This window comes from Chaetodon auriga, chromosome 13, assembly GCF_051107435.1.
Source record: "Chaetodon auriga isolate fChaAug3 chromosome 13, fChaAug3.hap1, whole genome shotgun sequence".
NCBI classification, from domain to species: domain Eukaryota; kingdom Metazoa; phylum Chordata; class Actinopteri; order Chaetodontiformes; family Chaetodontidae; genus Chaetodon; species Chaetodon auriga.
This window is the reverse complement of record NC_135086.1, coordinates 2,408,194-2,427,944: the sequence shown is the minus strand read 5'-3', so window position 1 is coordinate 2,427,944 and position 19,751 is coordinate 2,408,194. Positions and strand designations below refer to the sequence as shown.

Genomic DNA, 19,751 nt, shown 5'->3' with positions numbered 1-19,751 from the left:
AGAAAACAAACATGAGAACGGCCACACGTTTTGGGGGACACGGAGAAGGGCTATGTGTGCCTGCAGGTCTGAGATCAGCTGTGGAAGGACTTCAGGATCACTGTGATATTTCAAGTGGTTTTAACTTCACGGCAGCTCAAACTGACAAAACCTAGTAATGACAGTGATGGAGGAGCTGCTGTGGACGCCCCATGAAACACTCCTGATCTCCAGTTTAAGTCCAGCATGCACATTTAATTTTAGGTTCCCAAACTAATGAAGGAAAGCGGGATGAGTTCAGACCCTCGCAGCTGTCTCCTCAACAGGACCTGAGATTAGGAGCAGGCCATCTGACAGTCTGCTCAGGTTAATGTTTATACCGAGCAGCTAAGCACACCTCAGCGCTCGGATGCACGTGCTCGTAAATGGATGAACCGGACGGTAACGCTGCCAGTACCCCTGTGGAAGTCACAGAACAAGGTTCAACCAAAAGACGAAGACGTGCGAGCTTCGACCGAGCCAGCGCGACATCAGACACCTTGTGAAATCTGACATCCAGATCAGGTCTTATTCTGTTTATTTCTAGAGCAAACAATTTCTTTACATCGTTGCAAATCTATCACAGGTGGAAGTTAACAAAAGAAAAACCTTCTGTACAGTTTATCATGAGAGAACAAAATAAAATAAAATAAAATATATAAATACAGGTGTGAATATTACATGACAAAAGAAAGACAGCGTACTGTAGAACATGCATAGTGAACAGATTGCAAGGAATACCATCTTGTTTGTTTCTAGGACCAGTAACGTGACAGCGACCAGCAGTTTGATTGGTGAACTTAACTTTATGTCATGTGCAGAATGCAGATTTGCTTTAATTGAGAGAAGGTAAAACCCAATAAACCCCAAACTGGGCTCATCTGAGTCTGAAAGCAGTTCAGGAGAAAAGTAAGGTAGAGTGCAGTCAGGCATGTTACAGAGTGTACAGGGCTGCTGAAGTCATGTTCAGTACCAATACTTAAAAAGCTAAGTATAACACATGGAAAGACTGTACATTCATTTACTTAAATAACCACAATTGGCCCATTCTCATTCAGGAAAACACCACTCCGATGAAACGGCTTCCGTCCGAGGACTCAGGCTGTCCTCGGTGAAATCAGGAACACTCTTATTATCATGATTAATTTGCTAGAAGTTAGCAAACGAGATAACAGAATTTAAAAGGCAAGATGAGTCGGATCCCTTCCTACAGTGGATGAACTGAACCACGATGAACCAAAGCACACCCACCAGTATCTGACTCGGATCTCTTTGGGGCGAGTCAATGAGCGTAAAGAGGGATCAAACATTTCAAAGCGTCTCGATTCCTCAAACTGAACACTGAAAGAGAAAAAAACACGCCGCCGTGCACAGAGGTAGGACTTCTCTCTACCCCGCCTGGATGCTTAAATACACCAAACGCGTGGTGTTGGTCACTTTGAACCTTTTCCTTATCAGCCTGGCTAACGAGACGAATCAGAGATGAGTAATCTGGTGATGGTACAAGTGCACTTTAACAGCCAAGAACCCCCCGGGCCTGTCGAAACAGCACGAAGTTGACGTGTGCTGCAGGTTGCATGCAAGCTAATTCGCTAACGTGCAAAAAAGTGAGATATTAAACCTGTTCACTTCTCTTTTTTTTCCCCATTGACTTTACGTCAAATCTTGCGAAGCAGTGGTCAAAAAGTGTGTATGTACAAAAAACCTTTACTGGTGGGTTTAGGGTTATTGCAGGAGCTGCGGTTACGAGAGGGGGAACCGAAGGAGGCGAGAGGAAACGGCTAATACTGCGTTTGCATCGTCACAGGTGGAGAACGCTGCCAGGGTCCGTTCTCCTGCAGATTCACATTTTTTGAGAGCCAAGAGTTACAGTGCTGTACATCCCACTCACTCTCCACAGTCCCAGTCAACAAACGTGTGTGTGTGTGTGACGTGAATAAGGCCTGGAAACGTCTTTCCGCCGCCTCGCAGCGCTGATCTCTCCCAGCTCCGAGCGGGGAGAACATCTGCAGTATTTACAAAGGACTTCCTCTTCACACGGAGTCGCTCGCCTCAGGTTTACAGGTGAGACGCCACAAACCGGCGACCCACAGGCGAGCGTTTGATAAAGCACGCTGAACAAAAAGCTTCAACTTCTTCAACTTCTGCTCTCTGATTGCGAATTTAAGACAGATTTAATTGTGCAGTTTAACAGCGATTTCATCTTCTGTGCCTTAATAAATAAAGATCTGCACAAAGTTTGAGGGATTGTCAATTCGTTTGGCAGCTTGTCATCAAATGTTTTTGTGGGAGGGGAGTTCAATCGATTAGACTTCAGTCGATGCACAGGCTTCCAATTAACTTAAAACTTCAACTAAAAATGCTCATTCAGTATTTTTTCTGTCAAATTGTTCCCTTAAACGCTTCTTTTTTCTGACAATATTTGGTTTCTATGCTCATTACCATCACTGGGCCAGCCAAATGACACTTCATCCTAAAACTGCAGTCGATTTGACAGCAAGAACATTTCCTCACAGCATCATCCATGAACTCCTTATTCAACAAATCAGGGGCAGAAGGAGAAACGGGCCTCCTTTGACTGAAGGCGGCGGAGGAGGAGGAGAAAGTGCATTTCCTACATCCAAAAACTCCAAATGTGTCGATTCCCTCCCGCACGTCTGAAACCGATCCGCAGTTACATTCAAAAGTTTCAGGAGCGAAGGTGGGAAGGAGGAGCTAAATGACGGGCCGCTGATGGGATCTCCTCCAAACAGGAGAGAAGCACAGAGAAATGAGGAGGAGGAGGAGGAGGAGGAGGAGGAGGAGGAGGAGGAGGAGGCGGTCTGAAAGAAGAGCGGCTTTGCTTTGGAAATCCTCCGCCGGCGTCCACCGCGGGGTCTCCGACTGAAACCCCCTCCATTAACTGTGAGACGAGACGTCCGAGGAGCTGCTGCTGTTGCTGTTGGTCGTCTGGGCTCGTTTGATGTACAAGTTCAGCAACTTCATCTGCAAACAGGAGAAGACAAGAGACAACCTTCAGCTCGGCAGCATCACGTCTGACAGCACCTCCTCAAGAAACTTTTATTTTGAAGAGGCGCCACTTCCTGATCGTCAAGCTAAGATCAATCCAGTGGTTCCTGGACATTTTAAAGCACCTTTCTGAATGTGTTCCATCAGCTTGTTTTAAAGTAAAGCATGAGAGAAGTTTGATGGAAAGGCCGAAAAGGTTTAAAGAGTTCATGCTCAGCTGAAGCTGGAAACACCTTTTCTAAATAAGTTCTGACGTCTGCACGCAGACGTAATGGAAGCTTCCTCACATTAACACGAGACAAACAGAAATGTCATATTTCCACCATGATTCTACATTTATTTTGCTCATATCAATGCACAAAACTCCTAATAATCACATAAAAGTAGTGAATGGAAACATTTTCTTTGGCAGATTTTCTGACAGTTTGCAAAACATCAGGACAGAAACCAAGCTGAGCTCTCCTCATTGGTTTCATGCATCTGCGCACTGTGAGCAGATTTAAAGGTTTTTTCTTCATATTTGCACCTTATACGCCGTCACGTAGCCCAGTGGTTCCCAACCTGGAGGTCGGGACCCACACAAGGGTCACAGGATAGATGTGAGGGGTCATGAGACGTTTCACGGGAGAGGAAAGAAGAAAGCTAATAATTTGCTGATTTTACGTTTGGCAGCTCAGCAGAAGCTCGTCGTGGATCATCCTACGTGAGCGAACGAAGGCATGTCATGAATCCTGGACAGACGAGAAAACACGGGACCATCTGCCATCCTCATGTGATCATAAGTGGAGGGTAGGGGTGGATAGGGGAGGGTCCCTGCATTCAGGTGAACCTGACCCTCAGACCTCAACCCTTACATAACCCAAGGACACACGTAGTGGAAGTAGGGCAAATATGACCCCGTGCTTTATAATTGGCCAACCGGTTGAAACCTGCTTCGAAATAACAACATGGGAAGATGATAAGGCTCTGCGTCTGTTGAAGAAGTGTGTGTGTGTGTGTGTGTGTGTGTGTGTGTGTGTGTGTGTGTGCGTGTGTGTGTATGTGAATGCAGTACCTTGCTGCCCGTGAGCTGTGCCAGGTGGGGTTTGAGATCCTCGCCAATCACGGAGTAGATAGCCACCAGACAGAACACGCTGGCCTTGCGAACGCTGCTCTCTGTGTTGTCATAGCCCTGCAGAGAGACGAGGCAGCATCAGGCACCGCGCGCACACCGCCGTGCACGCACACACACACACACCAGGGGTCAGCAGGAACGTGGGAGGAGTCGCAGAGAGTGCAGAGTACACGCAAACATTTCCAGGGACAAATAAGGCAAATAATTCCCAGTGTCCAAATATGAACATTGTCCAAATATGCCTTTTTGGAGCCGACGGGGATGTTTCTGCTCCGTCTGCCGTCTGACAGCCTGTTTCTGCCTCATTCAATCCAAACCAATTAGAACAAGACTTTAAAAGTGTCGTCTAACAAACAATGTTCACTCAAATTTCCTAAAAGTGTGTTTTATTCGCAGGCTTTATCAAATTTTGAGTGTCCAGTCAGAAGTAAAGAAAAGTCAAGTTCAGGCTTTTTGAGCATCAAACTGAACTTAATTCAATCTTAATCTAAAATGTCTAAACATACTAAACGCATACGTCTTTGAAAGCTCTTGCTGTGTCTGCACTGACAGCTGTTAGCCTCAGACCTGCAGGAGTCCGGGGATGATGTCGGGCAGCAGCTGCAGTAAGGAGTCCTTGACGATGCGTTCAATGACTTTGGTTTGCATCTTGATGGCAGCCAGGTTGATGGGGTAGTCGGCCGTCTGCACGATCGGGCACAGCACCTTGATGCACTGCTCGGGGTGGATGGAGCCGGCCAGGGTGGACGCCGCCTCCTCGGCTGCACGAACCACCTGAGAGCGCATGAACCAAGGAAATGTGCGTCTTAATGGACTTAAATATCTCATTTCTCTGCAGGAAAATGACTAAAACACAGAATACATCACATGTCATGCAGCCATAATAATCCATAGTTAAAGCTTAAAGGCATCACTCTGTAGATTAAAAGGTCCTTATTTGGGCGACGTGAACAGCCTAAAGGTTTTTCAAAATGACTCAAAATGTTGTTTTCTTTCATTTAGAACACGTTTGTCCCTGGATGTTGGATTTTTGATGGATCAGCTGAACCTGCTGTCCGCGTGAACACCTGAATCTTTGTCCCAAACGGTGGATAACTATTGATCTGGATGTGTCATCAAAGGGGAGTCTCACTGTTTATTTGGTGCATTTTCAATTTGTTATCAACGTCTGATCTGTGTTTACCCACTCTGTGTACCCGCGGCACACCTGACCGTGCTGGTGGAAGGATTTCTCTCTAAGTAACCCTCAGCGTGTTTTCCTGAGTGAGGGGTCAAAGGTAGGAGTTACTGCATCGGCTATTATTACTCATATTGATAACCACATTATCTTAATGATGAGCCAGCAGTTATTAACCTTTTGAACTGCAGGCCGCCTGAGGCACGCCATATATGGTATGATTATTAGTATTTATTATAAGTCAGCATGGGCGGTGCTACACATATTCTATAAAAAAGAATACATGTGTAAGTAAAGCTTTAAGAGTACTCTGAGCTGCACGAATCTTTCCTTTTATATCAATGACGGATCAAATGTCGCCAAGCTCCCGGCTCAGCCGTTTAGCCTCTTTTAGCTCATGGTTTTGGTTTTCTGGCCCACAAACTCATGAAACTAGCTGTTGACCACTGTGGAGCCTTTAGCGGCTGAAGAGGCAGATACCTCCCTCAGGAGACGGTGGAGACCAAAACAGAGCTAAAAGGAGTCCGGACTCCTCATTCATGCCAGTGTTGCTCTGTGCAGCGGTGTACCTCCTTGTGGGAGTCCTTGTGAGCCTCCAGGGTCTTCATGATGGTTAACTCGGCGTAGTTCTTGAAGCGGGCCGGCTGGTTCCTCAGAATCTCCTTCAGCACGCGCAGGGCCAGAGCTCGGATGGTGTGCTGGGGGAGCAGAGGCGTGAGTGTGTGTTAAGCTCAGCGGAAATCAATATTCACACAGTTTCATTGTATGGTAATGAGCAGCACACACACACACGCAGAGCCATCAGGTAACGTACATCTTTGTCCCCCAGCGTCTCCAGCAGGAGGAGGAGGATGGTTTTAAAGTGCTCGTCCCACACAGCCAGACTGTCCTCTCGTGTGATCTTCAGCAGCTCCACCAGGGCGCCTTTACGCTCCTCAGAGCGCTCGTTGTGATTGGACAGTTCCTTAAGCAGGTCTGCTACCAGGTCTGAGTGGTCCTGACCGACTGCTTGCCAAGAGGAGACGAGAGGAGGTTACACATCAAAACCACAGCTAGTCGCATCAGACTTCAGTCTTCAGGCATCAGAAAAGCTTCATCTATTTCCAATAAAAATAACTTTAATCCTCCACCTGTACTCTGTCTGCCATGACATGCCAAGAAGCCAAAACACACGCAAAGCTAACGGCTAGATATGCAAAGCGAGTCTGAAGTCAAAGCACCGAAAACAAAAATAAGAGTCAGTGATTCTGGAGAAAGACTGTAGATGTGCCAGGTTTACCTTTCCTCCAGCTCCCACTCTCTGAGTGTGCATTAGACAGACTAACAGAACCACCCAAAGGTGGCGCTAATTACAGAGACTGAACATTAAAGCGTTAGTAAAAGCATCAACCTGCCAGCAGTTAGCGAACACACAGGTTAGCATGAAAAAACGGCGATGGGAGTTGAGAGAGCGGAGTGAATAATGCAAACACACAAAGGGTGAGTGGAGTGAAGGTGGAGTCAGTAAATCAGTCAGTCGGCAAGTCAGTCGGGCAGGGGAGGCATCTTTACCAGGAGCAAAGACCTTGGGGAGCGTCATCTTGTTTTCACCACTTTCCTGACGTCGGCCTGGAGAGGAGGGAGGTTAAGGAGGGATGGAGGCGGAGGCGGGGAGGTGGGGACAGAGGGGAGACGGGAGGGTGCAGAGCAGAAGGATGTGATGACGACAAGGATAACTGACAGCAGAGGAGCTGCACGCTCTCAGCTTCACCTGCACAATTCGACCTCTGACCGAGCGACACTGAGGCTGATCGGTTCTGAGCCTCAGCATCAGTTTTCAGCAGCGGCGTCACAGGATGATGTTGTCTTGATGTTGTCACGTTACACAGCGAGGAACGGTGGACGACACATACTGCAGGTTGGCAGAATGATAATGGAAAAGGCTGCTGGCTGTTCTCCGTTTCAGCCTCTAAAAGCTGAAACACTGTGACCCTTAAATGAAGCAGAAGGTTCGCTTGTACGGAAGAAATTCTGCATAGTGCGGCTATAAGAGCTCTGAGCCTCTTCCTCTTGAGTTGAAACCACAGTTTCAGCACATCTTGTGTATCTGTGAGATGTGAAATGTGTGAAGTTTGAACTAAATCTCATTTTGCACGTCCAATATTGTGCAAGGGAAGACTTTAAAACCGAGCAGTGGATTCAAACTGTTTAGTTTCAGAACAAAAAAAGCTCCTGAAAGTCAAAATGCTCACTGGACCAGCTCTGTTCATCTGTTTCATTCACTTAGTTTAGCTCAAAATGCACATAAACAGACGGATGACTAACAGGACACACAGATTTAGGTTTCTACTTCGCTTCTATTAACATCACTCTTATCTACTTTTTACTGATATTTGTTTATACTGTTTATTGATATTAGTTTCATGAAGTTATTTAATTCTCATGACATTAATTCTGCTTCCTTTCAGTTCCTGCTGGTTGCTCCCGGAGTCGTCTGGTTGGCCGACGAGTTCCAGCAGCCTCAAACCTGTTTGAACAGTATTGACGACTGGACTGCACCATGTTCCCACTGCATCATGGGTAGGGGCAGTGTTCTCTAGTTTGATGTGATTTCTAGTCAGACATTACATTTCCTGACATTTCCCCCAGTTGCTGTCGTTTTGTGTAAGTGTCTCACTGCCGTCTGCCCCCCCGTGTGTCTGAATGTCCTCAGCAGACACTGTCTGCTGTCTGCTGCGATAATCCCGCCCCTACAAAAGCCCACCACCGCCTTTCACGTCACGACATGAACTCACAGTCTCGGAACTGCTCCACGTCGTCGTCGAACACGGCCTCCTTTAGGGCGCTCTTGTCGTATGTGCAGATGGTTTCTCCGTAGCCGTAAGGAGCGAACTCGCGGCTCCGCGGCCCAGAGAAGGAGCGAGGCGATGGCGTGTTGAGGAGGGAGGTCTTGTTGTCTAAGGCGGTGCGACCCCCTTCCACCATGTCTAAGCCCAGGCGGGCGTCAGAGCCGGGAGAGGACGCCACGCCCTCCCTTCCTGCCTGTGAGCCAGAAGTGAGGAGACAGGACATTTACTGAATATTACAGCTATGTGTCACAGTCAAGCTGTGCACTGGATGAGACTGTCAGGACTCACAGCGTCGTCCCTCTTGCCGTCCTGTCTGATCGGCTCGTTCAGGTCCTCCTGGCTCCGGTAGCTGAAGCTCTGGATGGCCTCGGTGACGCCGCGCAGCGAGCTGTAGATCTCGTCCGAGTTCATGTTCTCGGTGTCGTACTCCATCATGCTACCGGACACACAGACACAGACAGAAATACAGACTTGCATGAAGAGCGTTCCTGGACGAGACACACAGGCATGCATTTGTTCTGCCAGCATGCAAAAAGTGCTTTTCACACACAAACGCATTAGCTTTTAGAAAAGGAGAGCTCAGGTCTAAGTGACTCCTAACTGTGTTTTTTATCTATTTTCAATTGGACACACGGCACAGCATTAAGCACAGCTCTGAAGAAACAGGAAATTATTCCTTCATTTGATTAGAGACGATGAGTCGTAACATTCAGTGAGAACAGAGAGAAAGAGTGGCTCAGCTGGGCTTTAAGGGAGGAGGGAGTGGATAAGGATCGGGGTCTGGCTTCCTTCAGGGATTAATCTCCTTTGTGTCTCAGCCCGCCTCATTACCTGGGTGAATATGCTCTGCGCAGGACCCTTAGGGAGGGGGCGGCAGGGGTGGAGTGGGGCGGAGGAGGAGGAGGAGGGGCGGGGGGGTGCTTTGACAGTCCGTCGACACCCCAACCCCATAACCGACTGTTGCCACAGCGCAGCCGGGAGGGAAGGATGCACAGACAGGGGTGAGAGAGTGGGGGGGGGGGGTCACCAACGAGACGAGACAAGAGAAGGGGGGAGGAAGAGAAAAACAACAAGTGTGCAGAAAGAGAGAAAAGAGAAAAAGAAACCAGTCTGAGCTTTGAGGTTAAGGGAAAGTGTTAATTCAGAGGAGAGGAGCAGAATCCCACAAAGCCAGCGTGACGTCAGATCAAGTTCCCCCCGTCAAGACCGAGGAGGCCTCAAGTTTCAGCCGAACCATCTCGACATGAAGCGTCCTGAAGGCTTTAAGCAGCTCTGTGTTCTGTGTTTGTGGGTTTCTGCTCGCAGAGAAAAGGACTGTACAGTGCCTGGAGTGAATGAGCTGCTCAGAGTCCAACTGTCAATCTCAGCCTTAAACTGGCAGAAGAGCCACTAAAAAGTCACAAAAAGTGCAAAGCTCCTCCTGATTTTTACTTTCCAGAAACATCTTCATATACGACAACATCACAGAGCCTGTTATCAAACGTTTTACAGCACCAGCTGAGTCTGAGGCTGTAAATGCTTTATGAGCTGTGTGGGTTGTTCTTTAATCTGATCTGCAGCAGACAAAGCTTCTTTATTTCCATCTGAAAACGCTCAGAAAAGGGAGGCGTTCTCTGAGCAACTCACTCGCCGCCGTGCCGCTGCCGCCCCGCCGCTGCCGCCCCGCCCGTCGGGCTTGGCTCAGCTACAACGACGGTAACAGCAGCGGCTTCCACGAGGTTAAACCACAGCCAAGCATTTGCAGATGACAGTTTCGTAACAGATCGGCGATTAGCTACCTTGGCGATAATCCTCCGTGGGAACAGTTTGTTGGGGAGGTGAGGGGGCTGGTTCTGCTGGGGGTGTGACGCTGCGGCGTCCGACCGATGGTGTTGCTCGGGGACCCCTGTAAGGCATGGAAACAGTGATGGCATCTAAAGGTGGCGTCTGATCTACGACGGCCTGGGTTTACGACCGTTCGGTCACCATCTGAAGGTCGGCACGCGGTCTGTGATGTGAGCCAGGCTTCTGTTTGACTGATATCAAAGACCGCGGCGTGTCATGTGACTCACCACGCTGCTGCTGGTGTTGCTGGAGTTCTTCAGGTGGTTGTGCAGCAGCTTGGTGGCTCCGTCCTGGAAGGTCTTGGGCAGGGCTCCCAGCAGCATGGTGAACTCTGGGGTGTTGAGCTCGAACAAAGCGATCAGCACCACCTGGGCGGCCTGGAGGAGGCGCAGGGCAAGACGCAGGTCAGGATGGAGGACAAAACAGGTTAGAAGGAGAAGGTGGTTTCAGTGGTTTCAGAAGCACCTGAGTCACAAGTTTCAATGAGATGTTTCAGTCAGAGGAGCTGCGACTGAACCATCAACTGCTCTGTTATTAATTTATTTTCATGCTGTAACATTTGATCATTATCACAAGCTTAACGCTAATTAAGGTCCAAACTCTGCTGAAACCACTGAAACCAGCTTTCAGCTCCACAGTGCACGTCTGGGTAGAACAACATCTGCGTTAAGCCTGTCGAAAGAAACTGTTAAAGGTGAGCGTTCAAAGCTGCATTCAGTGGCAAAAACTCACGACGTCCACAACGATTCCAGAACATTAACACTATTTCAGTGCTGCAACATGCAGGCGTGTCGAGGTCAAAGTGGGAGGGGGCTGCAGAGGCGTGATGTTTAATGGTACCAAGGTGAAGATCTGGCTCTTCAGAGGGAATTATACTGGACTAAGACAGAAACTAAAACCAGAACTGGCCTGAGATGTTTCCCTTTCTGAGACATTTAAGGGACGACAATCACATTTTGTGACATCAGCTGCACATAAAGGTGTGTGTTTCATCTTTAGTTGTTAACATTTCGGTGAATCTGCACCAGGTCAGTCTCCTTTAGCTGCCAGCAGGGCCTGACTTCTGTAAGCGTGGATGACGCACAGGCAACAATCACTGAGGTTTACTTTCTAATCGAAACTTGATGATTATGAGGCAAAATCTGAGGTGATAAGAAGCATCTGTTTTTAGTGGTTTCAGAGTGGATCTATGGACCTTTAGTCTTCACAGACAGGATTGTACAGATGTGCCTAATAAAGTGGACACTGAGTGTGTATATTTTAGAAATATTTCATGGTGCATTTCTTATTTCTGAGGGTCAGTGAGATAGTTTTGATGACATCTCTCTTTGGTTTCTATAAAGTTTGAATATGTTTGCTGAAACTACTTTTCATACAAGTCTTATGAATCTTTGTTGTACAACCCTGATTCCAAAAAGTTCCAAAAAGTCTGAATAAAGCATAAATAAAACAGAATGTGATAATCCTTTTTGACATAAACTGAAAACAGCACAAGGTCAATATATTTAATGTTGTTCCTCATCAGCTTCATTGATTTCTGTAAATATCTCTTATTGTGTTTGGGTCATTCCACAGGTAAACAGGCTGATTGGTAACAGGTGAGAGGATCATGATTGGGTGTGATGGGCTCAGTTGCTCACAGAGGATGGAGCGAGGTTCACCACTTTGTGAACACATGACTGGATGAAGGATGTCACAGAGTTCAGACCTTTCTGGAATCGGGGTTGTACAATAATAAAATGTTAACAGCATGCAGGTATGCAGGTGGATGAGAGGCTGTTAAGGTGAGTCGGACAAACACAAAGTGTTAGGCACACAGTAGTAACAGAACAGCATTCTATCGATGTTGAGCAGTAAAACTGGCCTGAAGGTCATTTCATACCAGGCAACAAGCATTTCCTGCACTCTGGAAAACACCAGGGTCAAACCGAAGTCTCTCCTGGCTGCACAACAAGCTTCGTCTCTCTGGTGAGTGATCAGTTTGCAAGGCACAGACCGACTTTTAGGTTGTTACAGCAAAACAGCTAAAGCGTAAATGGTAGAGGTGAGTGAGACTCTGGAGGAGTTTTCTCTGTCTTGAAGGTGTTGGTTAGGCACCGGGCAGGCGGGGCATTGCGTGCTTATCGTGTCGTGTTGTGACTGGCTGTCGGGGCGGGCTCTACCTGCTTACACCTTTCTTCCTGGTTGCCCTCAGCGGACAGTAAGGCTGCGGTGCTGGACCTGCCAGCTAGCTCGTCGCTCACCCAGTTATGAAGGGTCTGAGGCACCGGGGGAAGGCAGAATGGGCGTTACATCATGACACAGGACCTCCACCATCACAGGTGGATGCAGTGCTGAAGCAGTCTTTCATAACAAACCATCCATCTCCCCACATCGGGGATATGTGCACGCGTGAAAACAAACTAAAGAGTCTAAGCTCACGGATTGATCATCACGCTGCCTGGAGGTCAGGCGCTGATTTAAGAGAGGATTTCATTTTGAAGAACAGCAGTGGAAAAACAAACAGAGGGGGACACAGAGGGAGAACATATGACGTGCATCAGACAAGGGGAAGATAATGGGCCGCTGACCCAAGGCCATCACACGGAGAGTGCCGATTATCAATGTTTACAACTGCTGCTCCGCAAACATCACAGGCTGAAGAATTCAGACGAGAAAAAAGAAGTGTGGAGGTATACAAGATGCCGCTGGCTGTCCGGTCTGTCCTCACAAATCGCTGAGCGATGACAGACCTGCTCTCCAAGCAAATAGCCTATGAAATAAATAAATATCCTAGCAGTTAGCTTTGCAATAAGCTTGCTCACCCACTCGTTATAATAGTTTAGTATGCCATTACTTCCTATGTATAAATAATAAATACGTCTTTTCATTAAGCTTGAAGCATAAGAATTCAGCTGTGGGACCTAAACTTCCTGGTTTTTACAGCTTAAGGATTAAAGCAACCATCATGTCATCATGTGTCACAGCTAAAAAAAAGCACATTAATGTTCTCATAAGAGGGTAAAAACATGAACTGAACATATTCAACCTACTTAAAATAAGAACAAATTCAACAACAGGGAGTAAAGAAAGACCCGTTTGTCTGAGGAGAGATTTCCATTGCCGGTGCGACCAATCAGGGCCTACCTTCCTCACATCAGAGCTTTTGGGCTCAGTGGTCCAGGTGATGATGCGAGACACGGCCAAGCGCGTCTCGCTGGAGTTGACGAAGTCCGTCGGGTCCATCTGCCGAGCCAGAGACTCGATGTACTTCAAAATGGCCACCTTAACCTGAAGAGACAACAGACGTTCAGCCGAGTCGTCTGACCAACCAACCAATCAAAAGCAGGCTTTTTCATTTTACCGCACCTTGAGGTTCGGTGTCTGAGTCTGATCGACGATAAACCTCATCAGAATGTTGAACTGCTGGTCAAATGGGAACGACTCCCTGACAAACATGAAGAAAGAAGTTAATATTTTCAGTCTCAGGAAGTCATTTTTTAAAACAGAGCTGCAGCTAACATTTATTTTCTTCACAGACTCATCACAAAACTGTGAAAAATGCTCAAAGCAGCATCTTCAAATTGCTTTTTTTGTCCAAAAAACAGCCCAAAACCCAAAGACTCTTCACTGACAACACAGATGACAAAGAAAAGCAGCAAATCTTTAAATCTAAGAGGCTGAAACTGGCAAATGTTTGACTTTTTTTACTCGAAAAATGACTGAAACAATTGACGAATTCTCAAAATGGCTGTCGAAACATGACTGAAGGATTTTCAGGGTGTCGCCTCTGATTGGTTAACTTTCATTGTTCACTGCAAACTGAGAGACAAAGAGGAGCAAAGGTTGCAAAGCTTTACATTGTACACAAACTCAATAGGTTAACGGAGAGACGTCCTCTTATCCGCTGGAAATGCACTCCGGCCTCTAATCTGAGCTGTCCCCTCCCTGTGACCTGACTGCCAGGCCTGGCTTGCGTTTCAGACCTTGTGACGTCCAGGGCCTTCTGGACTTTGGCCTGGACGGAGCCCAGCAGATCTGCCCCCATCTTCTTCAGCAGCTGAGTGAGCAGGACGAACAGCCAGTCCTGCAGGTCCTCCCTGTGCACCGTGATGAAGTCCACGAGCGTCTCCAGGAACATGCTGAACACCTGAGAGCGTGAGAACAGTTCAGACACGGCACCATCTGACCGACATGAGCTGAAACTGCTCCTGTTAATGCTTTTATTAACCCGGGTGAAAAACACACTTACTCTCTGTTGTTAAATCCACAGCAAGGCAGGCCATGCAACAAGAGACACTCCATTAGTTTCAAGTCACAGCTCCATCACTTATTGCTCATTTTGGATGCTTTGACACTGAGCTCGTCATTAGTTACGTGCTTCGGTTGGAACAGCTCATCTTTACCTTGCTGTGTGGGTCTGCAAACATCCTCGTGAAGATCTCGCAGAGTCTCTTCAGCTCCACTCGGCTGCAGCGAAGACAAACAGGAAGTCAGTAAAGCGCGGCAGGGTCCGCCATCAACACTTCATGTGCTTCTTATGTGAAAAGGTTCGCAACACAGGCGTCATGTCACCGACAGTTTGTTTTTCAGCAAAGACACGACACACACCTGAGGCAGGTAGTGTGTCCCACATCGGAAAGATACAGCACACAGTACACCTGATGAAAACAGCTTTCCTAATATCATTCAGGTATTCAGACGTGTCCCACAGTTCACCACCTGTCCTGGGCAGTAACACACCTCTAAACAGGTTTTAGGTTTTAGTTCTGACAGAACCTCATCGACTGTTATCAGGCAACATCAACGATCTGTTCTTCTTGATAAGACTGATGAGAATAATCACACATCTGAGTGAGACAGTCCATGATGTGCTTTAATATCACTGAGACTCCCATAAAGAGTAATTGGAAGCTGGACAAAATCCTGATTACGTTGCCACAGAGACGGCGGCCTGCTCTGTCTTAGTGTACGTCCTGCAGCTCAGAGCTATTACACAATAACACCTCCTTTAACTGTTTAACAGAAGCCTCTGCAGCCTTTGGTCACACTTGAGCAGGTTGGACAAAGAGGACCAAAGCTCACATTTCCCCTCATGTTTTGACACACCTCAGTATTCTTTGGCTCTTGAGCAGATTCTGCAGACCCAGCAGGCCCTCCTTCCTCTCTGACCAGTTGGAGCTGGCACAGTGGTTCAGGATCTCCGCCACATCCTCCGTCTGCCGCAGGTAATGGGGGATGCCTCCGTTCCTGGAGCCGTACGAGCGCTCTGAGCAGGCACTGGACGCGTCGCTGTTGGCGTCGTCATCGGAGTACATGCCCGGCGATTCGTACCTCCGCCTCAGTGGCTTCCTCTGCGGGAGGACGTGAAGAGACGTAAGACCCACCGTGTGAGACCTGAATGCTAACCAAGCTCTGCAGGACTCAGCCGTGAGGTATATCTGTGACAGCTGCAACAGGTAGCCATGCACTTTTCTGCTCTGTTTTGTTCTGTGGATGCCACTTTTAGGTTTAGGAGTAAATTTCAGACACATGAGCACAGCTGTGGTTTGCAGTTCCTTAGTTAAAAAATCAAAGTTTCTTTGTTTTATAAAAACATCAAAAGCCAGTCAAGCGGTGCCACGATAAGCAAAGGTCTGACTACAGATGCAGTGCAGTGGGGACACTTCAAACAGTGGAGCGTGTTTAAGCTCATGGACACGCGTGAATAATGTACCAGAACAATGAGGTTCACCACATTAAAATCACAATGTGGAAGTAGAAATCTTTGCTGGGGTACCACAGATGCAAACGACTGGGATGCGATGGACGTAAACATTCAAAGCAAAATTAAATGAAAGAATCCATAAACAGATCAAAAGGTTGGGGTGGAGGGGTGTCATGAGGCAAGCTGCATTTCTGTTGTCTCAACTTGATTAGTGCGTGATAAATGAACAGTGTGTAAAATGACCAACTACCTTATTCCTGGAGTCTCCTAAAAGCTGAAATGGTAACAAACAACCGAGAGGGAAAGAGGAGAGAGGGAAGGTTTAAACGGGGGGACAAAGACCAAACACAGCCCTCCTGCAAAGGAGGACAGAACTAGACATTTCACATTTTAACTGATGCGTGCGACTGCTTGAGATTATGACCTCTGAACATACAACTTCCATTAAGTCTGCAAAGCAGCCACTAAAAGTCACCTGACAGGTGCGTGTCAGAACAATAAGTAATTTGAGTTTTTGCTAAAATCAGCGCTCGCCCAATGAGACACAATGAGCATCCTCGTTAGTGCAGCTAACAGGAGTGTTTATGTCTGATGGTGCTGCCTTGAACGGCCTCCTGCAGCTCAGTCCAGAGCCTGAAGTCTGCTAGAAAAACACTTTACGACATGTAAAAGACTTGAACTAAACTTCACCCCGTGCTTGCTTTCATCACAATCCCCTCTCAACAACAAACTCATGAACGTCTCTCCTGGATGCAGGGATTCCACAGCAGCTTACCAGAGCATCAGCAACCGCCGCCTCCACCTCTGTGCCAGTGTTAAGGACCCTCATGGCGTTGACTGAAGCAGAGATTCGTGCTTGGTGAATCAAACCGTATCGGTCTAAACAGGCGGAGGGAAAAGAAGAAGGCAAAGGAAGACGGTCAGTGACGCTTGCTGATGGAGTCAAAGTGGCCACTGTGACTTACCTGAAGGGACAAAAGTTCCCACATAACGAAAAATACAATGTGCATATGAAGCAGCATACTGTGAATAAATGAGCTGAAAAGAGGGGAATTTTCTCAAGTGTCCAACCACCAAAAGCAAAATGAAAAGAGACATGTTCCAAAAGAAAAACCAATCAGATGATGAAGAAGCACAGGTATGATTTGCAGCGTTTCCCTGAAAGATGGCAGGTACAAAGCACCAATGACGCACCAAAGAGGAAAAACCACAAATACAAGCTAATACGTTCAAAATAAAAAAAAACAACAGAAGCACAATTCACAAAACACGAAAAGCTGAAAACAAGTAAAAGCAGGCTGAGTCAGCACATAAAAGGCTGTAAATCACCATGAAAATCAGAGCTAAAATAAAAAAGGTATGTATAAGGCACCGAAAACGCAAAGTGGTGACAAGCAGATGACGTGATGTTTCCCTTCACATGCTAACTTATCACAATTTCTCCACTCTTACCTTTCCTGCTGCTAAAACACTGAATAAAATGCTCAAAAACATTTGGAGGGAACATAAAGTAATGGAATGACGGATGCTGCCTGCAGTCACATCACTTAACACAACCACTGACGCATGCTGGCTCGACTGCCTGTAAGGCCGGGAGGGACTGGGAGGTCTGGGCATGCAGGTCACCTGACTGGCTGTGGGGGTCGGCTGTGGAGAGAGCGCTGGTTGAACGGGAGTGACGTCGGGAGGCTGCAAAGGTGGGCAACATCCGGACCGGGGGGTTAGTGACAGACACTACGGGGTTAACACCAAACTCTAAGAGCGAGGAGCTGTTTGCATGCTGCTGCACTCCTCAGACATCGCTCATATTCTTGTTTAAATGTTGAAAATGAATAATATCGATATTCACATCAACTCCTGACGTGCAGAAAATAAGTGTGGGCTTCAGATGTGTGACATAAAATTGAAAGAATATCAGTAGCAACCTTCACATCTCACAATCCCTGCTTATACATAAATTAAAGGGCAGTGTGGGGTTTAGTGACATCTAGTGGTGAGATTGCAGATTACAAGCAGCTGAATGCTCCTTGCTTCACCCATCCCTTTACAGGAGTGGAGGAGAAGCTAAGGCCCTCTCTAGACCCAGTGTCTGGTTTGTCCATTCTGGGCTACTGTAGAAACATGATGGTGAAAAAGACTCCATAGAAGACGACCTGCTGTTTCCACATCAATGAGAACATACTATGAATATTATACTCAATTTCTGGCCCTAAATCCTAAACACTGGACCCTTAAATTAAGTAAAATTATTATGATGTGGTTTGACTTCACTTGTCCCTGCAGCATGAAAAGGGTCACATCTAGATGAATTACATTTGGATATACGGTCCAGTACACGTCATCGTTATTCAAACCCAAACCAGCGTTACATTCCAACACTTTGTCCCTGTGATGAATAATAAGCCCACAGATAAGGAGAGCGCAGAGCAGTGTGTCACTCTGCAACAACAAAAGGAGGTTAACCTGTGCTATGCTAACAGCACTGACGCTCCTTATGCTTTGCTCTAAAGGGCAGACGTACTTCTCAGCTGCTGCTTTCCAGATTCATTGATGATAAAGTGGCTGCAGAGTTACGTCACAGCACAGGAACTACAGCTACAGCTCCTCGGCTGTGCTCTGTTTGCAGCTTTGAACACTGAATGCAATGACTGCTTGCTGCAACTTCTTCCTCTTTGTCATCCCCAGTCTTTGACATTTATACAGTCTTAAGAAACAAACAAAAAAATCAGGATCCAGAAGAGAAAAAATAAGCTCTATGCCCCAAACAGTAGATTTCCTTGAACCCAGAGTCAGTGCATGCAGAGTGAGAGACAGGCGGAGGTCGCATGGCCATAAGACACTACAAACAACACCACAACAACAGGAGGGAGGCTCGTGTTAGCGTCTGTAAAGCCTGTCCCGCTCTGGCAGAGGTAGTCCGGACAGCTAGCTCAGCGGTACTCACCCAGAGGAGCGAAGCCCCGAGCGGGGCTGGTGTCGCGGCTGCTCTCGCGACTCGTGTCGCGACTGCAACCCTGACTCATGCTGGGACGGGGAATGCGGCTCCGGGCTAGCGTGCGGTAGGGAAGAGCAGCAGGAAGAAGAGCTTTACCACACAGGCTGGCTGTCAGGACAACAAGTTAGGTGGAGGTGTCAGTGAGCATTCATGGAGGAGTGTGGGTCAGAGATGAGGAACAGAGGAGGGGGAGAGGTTATGAGACGAGGAGAGAGGGGGGAGGACAAAGCCTGCAGTCTGCCTCCAGGACGCCATGTTCATTACAGCCGTTAAGTTTTGGATGAAACAAACAACACACTGGTGACTTTGCTATTCTTAGGGCCTTGAAGTCAAAGGCTTCATTGGCTTGAACACATGAATGTGCTCGGAAAACTTCACGGCAATTTGTTAAAGCGCTGATGAGAGACCGTGTGTATCAATTTTATATTTCTGTCTTTGATCATGTTTGTGAACAAATTCACGAGTTACCAAGATGAACTCCAGGCAACCCTGCTAGTACTAGTTCAGATCTTAGTCTGGACCAAAATGTGAAGGGACGTGCAGACGATCGACTGACTGACAGAACGATCAACTGCCGTCGTCATCCAGGAGCCCTGCTACTAAATATAAAGAGAGATGAAGATGGACTGGAGAGATAAGAAGATGAAGATGAAGAAGAAGAGAACTCGGCAGTCAAACAGACAGAAGCAGTGCAGAATGCTGCGTGAGTGCGTTTGTCAAACAGCAGACTGCTGGTAAAGGTTAGACAGTCTGAACACTGCAAACTCCAGCTTCTGTTAACGTGTGATTAGATTCATGGAAAAGGATCAACAGGTGCACAACTCAGATATTAAGACACATCAAAGTATGTCAGAAACAGCAGCATGAACAGACCTGTAAACTGAACAAAAATGAAGAATCCGACATTACTGACACGACTTTTCACTGACGTGATAAACACATCGATCCAACCTGATGAACGAGGAGAAGGATGTTGAATCAGACAGTCGGGATGACTCCTGACGCCTGTCACGTGGTTCAAACCAGGCCATGTAACCCAAATGAAGACTAACAAGCAGGAGCAATTCAAGGCAGTTTCAACTTCAGCTTTCACTGTTACA

The 19,751-nt window shown here is 47.2% G+C and overlaps 1 protein-coding gene across 1 annotated transcript in view; it reads right to left on the bottom strand.

The window, feature by feature from the left end:
* Positions 1–539: 539 nt before the first annotated feature.
* Positions 540–19,751, bottom strand: part of clasp1a (cytoplasmic linker associated protein 1a) — a 68,217-nt gene continuing 49,005 nt past the window's right edge. The window contains exons 24-43 of the mRNA XM_076747625.1: positions 18,601–18,759; positions 17,283–17,345; positions 16,432–16,535; positions 15,907–15,930; positions 15,059–15,303; positions 14,356–14,419; positions 13,936–14,099; positions 13,319–13,397; positions 13,097–13,240; positions 10,198–10,347; positions 9,925–10,031; positions 8,978–9,103; positions 8,435–8,582; positions 8,093–8,339; positions 6,870–6,926; positions 6,133–6,323; positions 5,888–6,016; positions 4,709–4,915; positions 4,082–4,198; positions 540–3,003 (exon numbers count right to left, since the gene is read on the bottom strand). Coding sequence (XP_076603740.1) covers positions 2,917–3,003; positions 4,082–4,198; positions 4,709–4,915; positions 5,888–6,016; positions 6,133–6,323; positions 6,870–6,926; positions 8,093–8,339; positions 8,435–8,582; positions 8,978–9,103; positions 9,925–10,031; positions 10,198–10,347; positions 13,097–13,240; positions 13,319–13,397; positions 13,936–14,099; positions 14,356–14,419; positions 15,059–15,303; positions 15,907–15,930; positions 16,432–16,535; positions 17,283–17,345; positions 18,601–18,759 — 2,612 coding nt within the window. The 3' untranslated portion in view covers positions 540–2,916. The remainder of the gene's footprint in view (positions 3,004–4,081; positions 4,199–4,708; positions 4,916–5,887; positions 6,017–6,132; positions 6,324–6,869; positions 6,927–8,092; positions 8,340–8,434; positions 8,583–8,977; positions 9,104–9,924; positions 10,032–10,197; positions 10,348–13,096; positions 13,241–13,318; positions 13,398–13,935; positions 14,100–14,355; positions 14,420–15,058; positions 15,304–15,906; positions 15,931–16,431; positions 16,536–17,282; positions 17,346–18,600; positions 18,760–19,751) is intronic.